Source organism: Globicephala melas, chromosome 10 (assembly GCF_963455315.2).
Source record: "Globicephala melas chromosome 10, mGloMel1.2, whole genome shotgun sequence".
Lineage (NCBI taxonomy): Eukaryota > Metazoa > Chordata > Mammalia > Artiodactyla > Delphinidae > Globicephala > Globicephala melas.
This window is the reverse complement of record NC_083323.1, coordinates 80,426,055-80,439,587: the sequence shown is the minus strand read 5'-3', so window position 1 is coordinate 80,439,587 and position 13,533 is coordinate 80,426,055. Positions and strand designations below refer to the sequence as shown.

At 39.6% G+C, this 13,533-nt stretch overlaps 1 protein-coding gene across 4 annotated transcripts in view; it reads left to right on the top strand.

Annotated features, from left to right (window-relative positions):
* Window positions 1–13,533, top strand: part of STK38L (serine/threonine kinase 38 like) — a 174,571-nt gene that overhangs the window by 140,854 nt on the left and 20,184 nt on the right. For 3 of the 4 annotated variants that reach the window (XR_011377797.1, XM_060305823.2, XM_030830510.3), the window contains 2 exons: window positions 4,866–5,010; window positions 8,948–8,999. Coding sequence is in view for 3 of the 4 variants with exons in the window: in XM_060305823.2 (XP_060161806.1) it covers window positions 4,877–5,010; window positions 8,948–8,999 (186 nt within the window). In the remaining variant the exon portion in view is untranslated. Of the gene's footprint in view, window positions 1–4,865; window positions 5,011–8,947; window positions 9,000–13,533 lie in introns of those variants that run through there. The other variant, XM_060305824.2, reaches the window with a different exon arrangement.

Below are 13,533 nucleotides of genomic sequence, written 5' to 3'. Positions count from 1 at the left end.
AGAAAACACATGAACAGGAAATCCAAGGGCACCTAGTGTTGTTTTTATCAGTCCAGGAATTCTAGACTTGCAAATTGTATCCTGTTCTTTTTCTGGCTAAAGAAAGGGCTTTAGTAAAAGACAAAGAACAGTGTGAAATCCGTTAGAGGAATAAATCTGCAGTATAATAAGTGCCAGTCATCCAGATCATTCTTTTTAATAATTTGGTCACTTCCGTTCTTAGTTATGTTTAATTTGAATTTTATAAAGCCTACTTGTGTCTGGTTGGAGAGTAATAATTTTTTCTTGTTTTTTTAAGCTAATCTCTAAAAGATGTTATTCAGTCAAGACCAAGGGTGGGATTTTTGGCTTTTACTGTAGTTGTATCTCTCAAGTAGGATTTGTCTCTCTGAAGCTTAACATAACAGTAAGTAATTCTGTAGTTTTTAATCCAAAGGAAATTATTATATATGGGACATATATAATTTAAAATCCATTAAACTTGAGTTCAGTTGCTCACCGTCGTTTACAGAATGCCGACTGTGTGCTCAGCACTTTGCCGGGTGCTGTAATACTTTCGTTACAAAGATGAATAGACATAGGTTTTGCTCTGATTTGGTTTTTAAACAGGGCTTGCACACTTGCATGTATGTATAACTAGAATGGAAAGACCATAGTGATGATGGTTAAATTATACAGTGTTTGGAAGTTGTTTTTCATTACTCGATATCCACTTCTGAACCTTGGAGTTATAAACTCATTACGTCTTTATAATGGAGAAACCTGATCTTCTCTTTACCCCTCTTTTATAAAGACCTCAGGTTCAAAAATCTTTATCTAAAACAATTTCATATTTATTTCTGTACTGTTAATGCAAACAATTTCTGTAGTTTGGAATTGTTTTCAATTCCCTAACTTTCTTATGTTTCACAAAAATTTCCCCCAAAGTTTTTCTCAGTAATATTTCTGCCCACTGCTAGCCCCCCCAATTTTGCATCATCTGGGAAAGCCCAGTTAGTAGCAGGGCTTAATATTGGCCATCTCCTCTAGCCACTTTGAAGTGGGCAGAGGTGTCCTGGGCAGGATAGCAATCGATCTTTTTTTTTTTAAGATTCCACCTTATCCTTATGCCATTAAACAGTTAAATTGCATAACAGTTCTCTGTTTTGATGCCATGCTTACCAAGCAGTCTTCTTCAGTCTGTACATTCAGCTAGTCTGCAAGGACGGAGCACATTTGCCCAGAGATACAAGTATCTGTTTCGTGTTCCTCAGTTTCTTATTGTGTGAATCAGCAAATTGCCATTATGTCTTGTGTATCAGTCTCTTGTGAACTTGGTGAGGATAAAGGAGCTTCCAGAATTCCCTTGTCCTGGGACGCTGGCAGCTGAAGGCCAGACCTTGCTTCTTGCCAGACAGAGCAGAGCAGCGTGTCAGCTGCCTTCCAAGGCCACACCCTGAGTTCATCATACATCTTTCTTTCCAACTTCTACAAATATTACTGATGTGTTATTTCTCTGTGCTTTTTTTCAAGGGGCATGATTTTGTTTGTTAGTCTTTGCATCATTCACTTTTTGAAAGGAAACTATAGACCACTATAGTTGGGTCTTGACCTTTTTTCCTCCTGCAAATTGGCAAACCAATCTGAAAATTCTCTATCAGCTACAGATACTCTGGACAAATCAGAAAGCACTCTAAAATTTCTAGGTATTTTTTTGTTTGTTTTGTTTTTTAAGGGAATTCCTTTATTTTTATTATTTATTTATTTATTTTTGGCTGCGTTGGGTCTTCGTTTCTGTGCGAGGGCTTTCTCTAGTTGTGGCAAGCAGGGGCCACTCTTCATCGCGGTGTGCGGGCCTCTCCCTATCGCGGCCTCTCTTGTTGCGGAGCATAGGCTCCAGACGCGCAGGCTCAGTAGTTGTGGCTCACGGGCCTAGCTGCTCTGCGGCATGTGGGATCGTCCCAGACCAGGGCTCGAACCCGTGTCCCCTGCATTGGCAGGCAGATTCTCAACCACTGCGCCACCAGGGAAGCCCTAAAATTTCTAGGTATTAATTACTCTTTGTTGGAGTTTCTAAGTCTCCCTCCCCCAGATATTGAAAAAGAGTAGCAGGCACTTTTTAACCAGTGTTTAAAGATAACTGTCTATAAATTTAAATTTTATATGCCTAAGAGGCTCCCTAGAATACTACTGCAAATGTATACCCAACCCTTTTTGAGGATTCAGGATACATATTAACATATTAATGATGCCAGGAAGTCTCGCAGTAAGAAACTTTGTATAATCTGGATTTCCTAAATTTATTTGAATTCCTCCACCTCTAGTCCATCCTCCCAGCTCCCCTCTCCTCACCAAATCCCCAAATCCCAATTAGCAAACACGATTTGGGATGTTTGCTATATACAATCCCACTCCCTCTTTTCCTTTCTTTGACTTTTCTGCATGTGATCCTGAAACATAAAACACGAACCCAGGTGAGATTTCCAGAGATGGTATGGCAGCATTGCCTTAGGTAGCATTCCAAGCTTAGTGCTTGAAAATCACTTGGCCAGAGTAATTCTTGAGCTTATTTTTATTACTGTTTAAAAAATAATGCTCACTATCATTAAAGCACATTAAAAAAATTAAACTAGATGCCTAAAATAATGTCTTACATTTGTATAATTTCTATGTTATATTATCTCAGATGGCCTTAGAGTAGGCCTGTGAACGAGGCAGAGCAAGTGCCGTAATTCCTGTCTGGGCCGGAAAGTGACTTGAATTCAGAGCGTTCTGGTGATTTGAATAAGACCATGTGATCAGTTAGCAGCAGGACCTGGATTAGATCTCTAAATATCTGACTCCAAGGTTCAGTAAGTTTCGTTTTCCACAGTTGCCAACCTTCATAGGCAGTTTTTGCTTATTTTTTCAACGCTCCTCCCACACCGCCCCCTCCCCCTGCCATTTGATAGGTGGACTCCTTCACTCATTAATGCCCACTGTGTGTCCAATACGGTGCTATCAAGGTGAACGCTCAAAAATGATTCAGAAAAAGTTCTTTCCCAGAGGTATTCCTAGTTTAGGGGGACAGGCAGGTGAAGTGCTCAGCACCGGTCCTGGGAGTATTTGTTACAAATGGTAGAGAGCACGCTCGAAAGAATGCCGTTTGGCCCCTTCTGGTCCATCGATGTCTCTTCTGGCAGGGAACCTTAGAGAAGTCACCGCAGTTAGGCTTCAGACAAACTGGGCTGTACAGGATCAGCAGGATGCCTGCAAATAGAGTGTAGGACGTAACTGGTTCAGGAATAGGTCCTGTCAGGGCTTGGAGGCACGAAAGGGCCAAGTATGTTGGGAGAAGAGTGAGTGGTGAGGAAGGGCAGCAGATAAGGCCAGAAAGGCAAGTTGGAGATAGCACTTGGGTGGGGTTGGACTCTGCAGCTCACCAGCTGTGTGACTTGGCCAAGCTTCACTTCCTTTCTTTACCAGGCTTCTGTGAGGAAGAAATGCAGTCATGCCTAGGAGTGCCACTGCCTTAAATCCTCAGGCAAGAAAAGGGGAAAATTAATGAATAAACTCTCATCAAGTTTCTGTTAGATACCAGCACTCTGCGTTTGTGGGTTGTCTTTGTTTATCTTGCTAAGCTAATTTGACTTGCTGTACGTGCCATGAACAATTTAAACAAGTAATGTCATCAGCTTCTTGTTATAAAAAGATTTATAGGGGCTTCCCTGGTGGCACAGTGGTTGGGAGTCCGCCTGCCGATGCAGGGGACACGGGTTTGTGCCCTGATCCGGGAAGATCCCACATGCCGCGGCTGGGCCCGTGAGCCATGGCCGCTGAGCCCGTGCGTCTGGAGCCTGTGCTCCGCAACGGGAGAGGCCACAGCAGTGAGAGGCCCGCGTACCGCAAAAAAAAAGAAAAGATTTATAGTAGTCAGCAGAGGAACAAGTTTATGATGTTAAAGTAATCGACATAATGAGGCTGAAGCAGTAAATGGAGGTATAAACCCACTAAGACAACAGTGGAACTGGGAGTCTGCCATAGTTAAACTGTTTACTTTCAACCTGTATTTGACTTGTTTCACATGAAGAACAAGAAAGGTCTTTGGTTCATTCCACTACCCCAGTTGAGGTCGATATCCAGGGCTCTGTGTCTTTATGTAGTTAAGGAGAGGTAGGTGTTCGGAAATAGGTGGCAGATTTGGAAGAATACTCTTCGGCTAAGAATGCAACGTTGGATGGTCGCCCTGGCAATCTGGATCTCCTCTAAGATAGTCTGTTATGATTCCCGTCCAGATAAGCAAAAACATCTTTAATGTATGGAACCATTCTAGGTTTTTTGTTTGTTTGTTTTTTGTGGGCTTTTTTTTGGGGTCTAGATGTGGACTATGGTAGGCAAGTCTCTTAGGGTCAGTGCCCACCTATAGCAGCCACCAGAGTTCAGTCTTACATTCCTTATCTTGTCTAATTGTCCACATTATCTTTTTTTTTTTCTTTTTTTGGCCACACCATGTGGCATGTGGGATCTTAGTTCCCGACCAGGGATCGAACCCGTGCCCCCTACAGTGGAAGTGCGGAGTCTTAACCACTGGACCACCAGGGAAGTCCCCACATTATCTTCTTTAAACCAGCACTTTGTTTGGCTGGCTCAGTGGTTTTTAAAAGTTGGCTTTAAGTAGACAAACATTGTTCAGGAAAAGCCATAAAACTTCCATGTTGTCACCTGGCTTGATTCATACATTTTTGTTTCCTGCCTGGTTCCTACAGGGATTTGAGTTTCATTTGAACGTCTTAACTGTTAGGGTAAAATGTTGTTGACTAGTAGAAATGAAACCATTTCTAGAGTTTGTTAAAAGGGATAGAAAGTTTTCTTTCTATTGAGTAATTTGTGTCTCTGTGTTGTTCTAGTTTCTGTTACTATGGCAATGACGGCAGGGACCACAACCACCTTTCCTATGAGCAACCATACCCGGGAAAGAGTGACTGTGGCCAAGCTCACGCTGGAGAATTTTTACAGCAACCTCATTTTACAGCATGAAGAGAGAGAAACCAGGTATAGTAAAGGCTGGTCAAAATTTTCCGTGTAGTTAAATAAGCTGTTATACCGCAAGTGGGGTGTAAGCATGTTGTCCATGAATAATATAAATATTGTGGGTCCCTGTATGCTGACAGTATACCTGGTTCCTTGTTTTATTTTCACAGAATAGTGTCCTGTCCTGGGCACCCATATACTTATATCACATGTCAATTGATGTTTTAAACAAAACGTTTCTAACCATGAAATTATGGTATATCTTTATACTTTCTTTTTTTATATACTCTCTTTTAGAGGGCTACTTAATGACTGCCTTTAATCCAGAAACTTTTGTAGTGTTGTGTGTATATCAGTGGAAATGGGAGAATTATAAAAAGAATGAATGACGTTATTTTGCCTTCAGGAAACTTATAGTAAGGGAGATAATGCACATGAATATTACATGAAAGGGTGAAAAGTATGCCCTTTGAGAAGGGCAAAGAAGGGGGAGATTGGTTTTGACTAAGGCAACTGGGAAGGCTTCATAAATGGTCGTGGCATTTAAACAGAGCTCCTAAGGAAGAGTACTATTTATATATACATAAAAGGGAGAAGAAAGAGGTTAAGGAGCAGGAGGAAGGATATCAGAGACAGAAGAAAGCACCTTTACTGCCAGGTCAGGCACTGTCCAGTTTAACTCAAGCTAGATTTTTATACCGTTTCCTGAGAGCCTTGGATGCTTTGTAATGGAGCTATTTTCCTGGTAGTAAAGAGCCTGGAAAACTTTTGAACAGATTTAAATGATCACAGGTGTTTCTCTGGAAGATTACTTTAGTTGTGATGTACAGAGTGGACTGTGGGAGGAGGGATCAGAAACAGGAAAGGCTAGCACTGTAGTCCAGGCCAGTGGAAGGGAGGCTTGCTTTAGGATTATGACAACAACAGGGAAGAACTGAGTGAGAAAGACAGAAAAAACACGGCAACTACCCAAATATGGAATGTGAGAGAAAGTAGTCCACGCTGGCTCTGAAATTTCACACCTGGGCAACCAGAGAGTGGTACAACTTAGTGAAACAGAACTCGAGGGGAAGAATCTGGTTTTGCACATAATTTTGGGCAGGTCCAACTACAGATTAGACGTGGCTGGGGAGAGAATTAGAACTAGAAAATGAAACTTAAGTAACTATTCGGAAGTCAACTTAGAGTAAGGAAATATAAAAGAGAGCTAAGAAACGTGCAGAATAGTGAGGAGAGCAAACGTATCTTTGATCAAATTTCCTAAAGGAAGAGAGGAAAGAGAACTAAGAGATTGCCATCAGCAGAAATTCCAAAAGATTCAACTTAGGCAGAAGGAAAGTGATCGCATTCAGAAGATCTAAATGTAAATATGTGGCTAATGTGTAAGAAAAATCAACAATAATGATAATGTCACATGTATTAAAAAATATATATTTTCCTGCAGTAGACTGTCAGTCAGGAGGGAGGTAAGTGGAATTAAATTGTTCTTAGAGATCAGTGTGTCTCTAAGGATAGGGATACAACACAGAAAGGGGTAAAGATTGGTTAATTTAAGGCTTTGACAAATTAAGTGTACATGTAATTTCTAGGGTAGCCACTAAAAGAATAAAAATAGAGTTTGTAACTTTCAAACTAATAGAAGGAAAAAAAATGGATGGGGGAAAAGTAAGTTCAGAAGAAGCCAAGGGAAAAAGAAAAACTGAAATACCAAAAGGCAGGCACAAGTAGAAACCACACCATAAGTTAGAAATAAATCCAAACATGTAAGAAATTATACTAATTGTAAATGCAATGGAAGTCTCTGGAAGTGAGCAGATCATCAAGGGAGACTGAATAAAGTAAAAGAGAACCAAGGAAGGAAAGACCTGTATTTTTTCGACAGTCACTCAAGTTATTCATCAGAATTTTAAAGGTTCATTGTCTTTTATTGCTGAAACCTTAAAATAATTCAGTTTTGCTCTCTGTTCCCAAACAAAGGAAAATAGGAATAAAAGTATCTACTGTTATTAAAAAAAAAAGCATGGTGGTGCCATGGAAGTCAAATTAAATAGTCAGCTATTTTCTAGAAGCTAATACTTTAAGAAACATGTGATGAATTTTTAAGGCTTAATTAACTGGATAAATGCATAAGTCAAATAAAGTACCAATCAGAACAAAGCATAAGGTCATTTTAGCAGGAAAGCTATTTTTTAGAAAGGTACAAGAGAAGTCCTTGGGTCTTCTCATTTAGGTATGGAAATGGATAGAAGTTATTGCATGTCTCCCTAGAAGGAGGGATAATTTACTGAAATATTAGCTTTAGCAAGGACTGAGGAAAGGGGACAGTAGGGATAAAGTTGTTCGTATATTGATAGTCCTCCTGGGTTAATGGTCCTCTTACTCTTTGGATTCTTCCTGCAGAGAAGAAAACTCAAATCATTCAACAAGCAGCTCTGTGGCGCCTGGAGGTGCCTGATGGCAGGCACAGAATCCAGCATTAGGAACTTAGTCCATTGGAAGGGTTGGGCTTGGGTGAATAATGTGTAAAAAAAGATAAAAATCAGTGTGATTAGCATCAGGGTAGGTGCTTATTACTAGAATTGAGAAAGTCAGTGGAGGATATACTTGTAGGTGCTGATTTATGAACAGGCTTTAGGCATTTTTGTTATGAATTTTCCATAAGAAATAAAAAGGATCTTAACAGTGGTTTAGGAAAGAGCTTATCTTTGGACATATTGTCATAAACAACAAATGCCAAAAGATTTGTATGATGGTTTCAATCCTCAGCCCTCATACCCATTTGGATAAATCCTTGAAAGTTAGTCTTTATCTGAGACGCTCCAAAACTAATTAGGACGAGCTCTCCCAGGTTTATCTTTAGGGAAAAGAGCAATGCCATGGAAATAAAATACTAATAGTCACTTGGAAATGAGTTGCAAAATGTGTGCCACAGCTATCTCTCTGGTTACTGGTTATTTCATCCATCACCCCCTCACCCGTAGCTTAAGTAACTTTCAGGGTGCATTTTAAAATATTGAAGAACTGAACTTGGCTATACCTAGAAAAGCAAATGTTCTGGTAGTTAATGGGTTATTTTTTAATGTACGTATATGACTTTCCAATTTTCCAAGAATTAGAATAAAATACACTTAATTGCACTGAACATCTTTCTGTGATTAATTAGGAAAATCAAGTTTAGTGTTTAAGTGAAGCACTTAGACAAGCTCCTTTAGCTAATAAGCGTTAAAACCAAGGTTCGAGCACAGGGATGTCCACCTTAAAACTTTTTACTTTTAGTCACTGTAGTTACCTTTTTATACATCTAGTATAAACTCTGATAAATGTTAATGATTTTGGAGATTTGAACACTAGATAACAGAGTTTTCTGTATCAGAACATGAGTCACCTTTGCTAACGATTCATTTAGGCAGCTTTAGAAGTAAATTATTCATTTGGCTAGTATGAGGCAGCTAATTCTGGACTGTATTTATATTTTGAGAAAGAAATATTTATATGTGCATATATGTTTATAAATATTAGTCACTATTCTTTTTTTTTTTTTTTTAACATCTTTATTGGGGTATAATTGCTTTACAATGGTGTGTTAGTTTCTGCTTTATAACAAAGTGAATCAGTCATACATAAACATATGTTCCCATATGTCTTCCCTGTTGCGTCTCCCTCCCTCCCACCCTCCCCATCCCACCCCTCCAGGCTGTCACAAAGTACCGAGCCAATATCCCTGTGCCATGCGGCTGCTTCCCACTAGCTATCTACCTTACTGCGTTTGTTAGTGTGTATATGCCCATGACTCTCTCTCGCCCTGTCACAGCTCACTATTCTTAGTGATTATTTTGATTCAACTTGAAAGATTTTTTTAGCATGGCAAACTGAGTGTAAACTTGAAAAAATAAATGTACATTTCTTAAATGGGAATACTTAGGTACATATTAAAATTTAAATAATTTTTTTTGAAAAGGCAGAAGAAATTAGAAGTGGCTATGGAAGAAGAAGGATTAGCAGATGAAGAGGTATGTAAGCTATAATTACTATGGCTCTAGTTAACAGTACTCTCTTATATAATTGAAAGTTGCTAAATCTTAAACGCTCTCACTACAAAAAAAAATAGTTATGTGAGGTAATGGATGTGTTAACTAACTTTATTGTGGTCATCATTTCACAAGGTACAGTATATACCTGTATCAGATCATCACATTGTAGGGACTTCCCTGGTGGTCCAGTGGTTAGGACACCACACTTCCACTGCAGGGGGTCCGGGTTCGATCCCTGGTCAGGGGAACTAAGATCCCGCAAGCCCAAGCCGAGCGGCATGGCCAAAAAAGAAAAAAACAAAATCATCACATTGTATACCTTAAACTTACACAATGTTACATATCAATTATATCTCAATAAAAGGGGGAAAAACTACTGTATGAAAGCAACCCCAGTGACTTTTTCTTATAATGGTATCAGATGATTTTATAACTTAGATAATGTGGGTTTCCTATTTGAACGTGGGCTTCTTACTTTGTTGCTGTGATGGAAATCTTTGAAAGGGGGCAGCTTTTTTTTTTTTTAATTCCAAGAACATATATATATTCAGTGAATAGTATCTAGTGTGAGGAATAAGAAAAGAGGGCTTCAAGAATCATTGATCAGTTGCCAAATTTCCTTACATTTTTCCTAAATATTTCTTAAAACCACGCAGTTCACTAGTCTGGTGCCATGAACCCAGTGGTTTCAACCACCGTGTATTTCACTGAAGAATCACTGCCCCCAACTGGTCTCTCTTCCTCCATTCTCAGCCACATTCCCACTCCCAGTTTTTCTACACACTTCAACCAGGGTTATCTGTCAAAAACCAGATTTGACCATGTCACTCTTTTGCCTAATACCCTTCACTGGCTCCCAAGTACTCTTGGGATAAGGCTAACTCTTTAACATGGGTGTACAAGGCCCTTTATGATTTGGCCTCTGCTTCCGTGTCTCTAGCCTCATCTTTTGTCACCCTGCTGCCAGGCTGACCAACAATGTCAAATTACTTTCATTTCCACGCTCTTGCCTGTGGACCTTTTCCCGTGCTTTATTTTGCTGCTTGGAACTCTTCCTTCCTCCTGCCTGAGTCTCATTATTCTTCAAGACTCTTTCCATCTCACTTTAGGCATCATGTCCACTGGGACAGAGCTCTGTTCCTGTCCCTGTGGCAGCCTTAAAATACCATCTTCCCAGAGTAGAAACTCCTTACATCTCCAGGGCTGTCAGAGGGCGAGAATAAATATTTGGTGAATAAATGAACAAATGGACAATGGATCTCTCCCTGAAGAGTTTACAGATTGGAAGGAAAGATTACGTGTGTGTGTAAAAATATGTACACACGATAGAATGTGGCAAACTTTGAAAATATGGAGATTTTTTTCCCCTAATTCAGGGGATCAGAAAACGTTTCATGGAAGAAGTAACAATTGATTTGAATCTTAAAGAAATAGGTAGAATTTACATGATCGTTAAGAGGTATGTACAAAATAATGAATATATGAAGACTATTGAACTTTAATAATGAACAACTGTATGAAAGCAGATGTCCAAGGGCCAAGCAGGTAAACATGAATGAGAAAAGCTGGCCACGCTTGTTTCATAGTGACGTCTTAGGTTATATTCTTTTGATCTAACATACTTTGCATATTCAACTCTCATTTTTTTTTCATTTCCACGAAGAAATAGATTCTTTTTTTGCCTTGTTGTAAAAGATTCCCTCCTCACAGTTTATCTTTTGATAAAGACATACCACTTTTCACTTTACTGAAAGAGAACAAGAGCACCAGCCCGATTATACCTGTCGCCCGGTGACTGGCGCCTTGATAGGGACTGACTGACCGGTCCCAGAGCTGCTTGCTGCCCACCCAAGGGGGCTGCACCGTTGGCCCAGTGAGGCCAAGTTCCTATTTTTCAAGAGAAGCTGGAAATCTGGAGTTTTGTGAAAACACTCGCTTTTTTAAATATTGGCAAGTCATTAGAGTGATTTAAAGACAACTTGGGGTGGGCTTCCCTGGTGGCACAGTGGTTGGGAGTCCGCCTGCCGATGCAGGGGACGCGGGTTTGTGCCCCGGGCCGGGAGGATCCCGCATGCCGCGCAGCGGCTGGGCCCGTGAGCCATGGCCGCTGAGCCTGCGCGTCCGGAGCCTGTGCTCCGCAACGGGAGAGGCCACAACAGTGAGAGGCCCGCGTACCACAAAACAAAACAAAACAAAAAAAACAAAGAAAAACAACTTGGGGTCCCAAATCAAATGCATCTGTGAGTTGAGTACAGCTTGTAGCTTCTGGCTTGTAATCTCTGGTTCACACCAGGAAGTACTAAGTACATCTAGAGCTGTTTTCTTTGTTTCTCCTTAAATAACTTGTAGAAAATGTGAGGTGATTTTACCCCTAAAAATGCTCATTGGCCCATTATAACCATTTATAAAACATCTAAAATTTTTGGTAAAGGTATTTGAATTCCACAAATGCTTCTTGTTAGGCCCCATACTAGGTCCCAGGCTGTCACATTCTATAAAATAGACATGGTCTCTCAATCTAATGTACAGTATTTTGGAACTATCTTTATGTGGGGTGGGTCTTTTCAAAGTAAAATTGTTTTATAAAAATAAATTCATCCTTAATCCATTCTGTAATAGAAAGTTATTTGTGAAATAATTTGTGAAAACTCAACCATATATAACGTGGCCTTAAAAAGCATTTATACTGAGGTGAAGTTCTTAGCTGACCCCTTTCTTATCTTAAAACTTCTGTGTACACCGTCTTCTACAAAAACCGAGCACCCTACAGATTGAGAGTTTGAAGAACGCCAATTTGAAAAGGAATGGAGAAAAAAAAGAAAATGGCGTACTTCTAGTTTCATCTCACTTAAAATCCCATCGAACATGGAATATTATTTACTCTAATGGAAAACCAAACTGGGCAAGTCTTAAGCTGCAAGAGAGCCATGAGCTGTTAAGTTTGTCCACAGATTTTTGTTGTTGTCTTTGGAGAGGAAAGAATGTGATTACCTCAAAAATGTTATTTGTTTTTCAAGGTGACTTAATCTACACAGGTTGTGAGCAGATGTGTCAATGATTTTTCATCGATTTTTTTTTTTTTTTTTGTAGTTTAATGTGAACTTGTTTCAGCTGTCTCTGGACTACAACACTGACTCTCATATCATGGATAGATTTTTTTTTTTTAAAGTACTATAACAATGTTGTAGGTGATTTCCCTTTTTTGTAGGATTATATATTCCATACACTGTGATCTTCCTTTTTGCCATTTAATAGCTGTCCCCAAAACTACATAAACATCATTTACTTACTGCACTACACAACCTATCAAATACTAATAAACATTATTTTCTTTGGCTGTTTCTCTTGTCTGTCGATTTTGAGCATAATTTATGAAACTGTGTGATGAGGTCATCTTTTCCATTCAGATTAGACCAGTTTCTGAACTACATCCAACTGCACACTGTTTTATAATCCATAAAGTCATAAATCCAGAATGCCTTTCAAAATTCTTATATTTGTTCATTTATGTAATTTTAAAAAGGGCTTGTGCTGTTTTGAAAGATGGTGGTATAGTGCCACCATGTGGCCTTTTTTATTAGATATATAGTTGAAAAGCTACTTTTGAGCTCTCCTTTTGTTTTACTAATAATTCATTTTTCAACATTATTATTCAAAAGGCATTTTTAAACAAAGGAGGTCTTCACTGTTTTCACCATTGATGTGACTTTACTTAGCTGTTTAAAGATATTTAGATTGAAGACATATTTCCTAATTTTATCCTCTTAGATTAACTTTGTTAGAAGTATCAGAATTCTGTTGCATTAATGATACATACTTGCATATTTCTTTCTTTTTTTTTAAAAAATAAATAAATTAATTTATTTTTGGTTGCGTTGGGTCTTCGTTGCTGTGCGCGGGCTTTCTCTAGTTGCGGCGAGCGAGAGCTACTCTTTGTTGCGGTGCGCAGGCTTCTCATTGCAGTGGCTTCTCTTGTTGCGGAGCATGGGCTCTAGGCGCGCGGGCTTCAGTAGTTGTGGCACGTGGGCTCAGTAGTTGTGCCTCAGCGGGCTCTAGAGCTTAGGCTCAGTAGTTGTGGCGCACGGGCTTAGCTGCTCCGCGGCATGTGGGATCTTCCTGGACCAGGGCTCGAACCCGTCTTCCCTGCATTGTAAGGCGGATTCTTAACCACTGCGCCACCAGGGAAGCCCATGCTTGCATAATTCTAATTAATAGTTCACCTTACCCTTTTGGAAACAGATGTACACAGGGGTAGGAAGGGACTACTCAGTGGTTATATCTTGTACTGCATTTAGGAGCAATGTTTCTGAACAGTTTCAGTCATTTTGACTTATTTTCTCCTCAGACCTGAACCACTGAAAGCTTGATAGGGTTCAGTTGAAGATGAACCGGGGTTTAATTTTTTCCCTGATTTTGTTCGTTACCCATTCTATGTGACCTCTACTAGGAGAGGTAATTTGACATAATTCTATGTCAAAAAAAGAGAATTTTGTTTGGTGAGGGGAAAAATGAG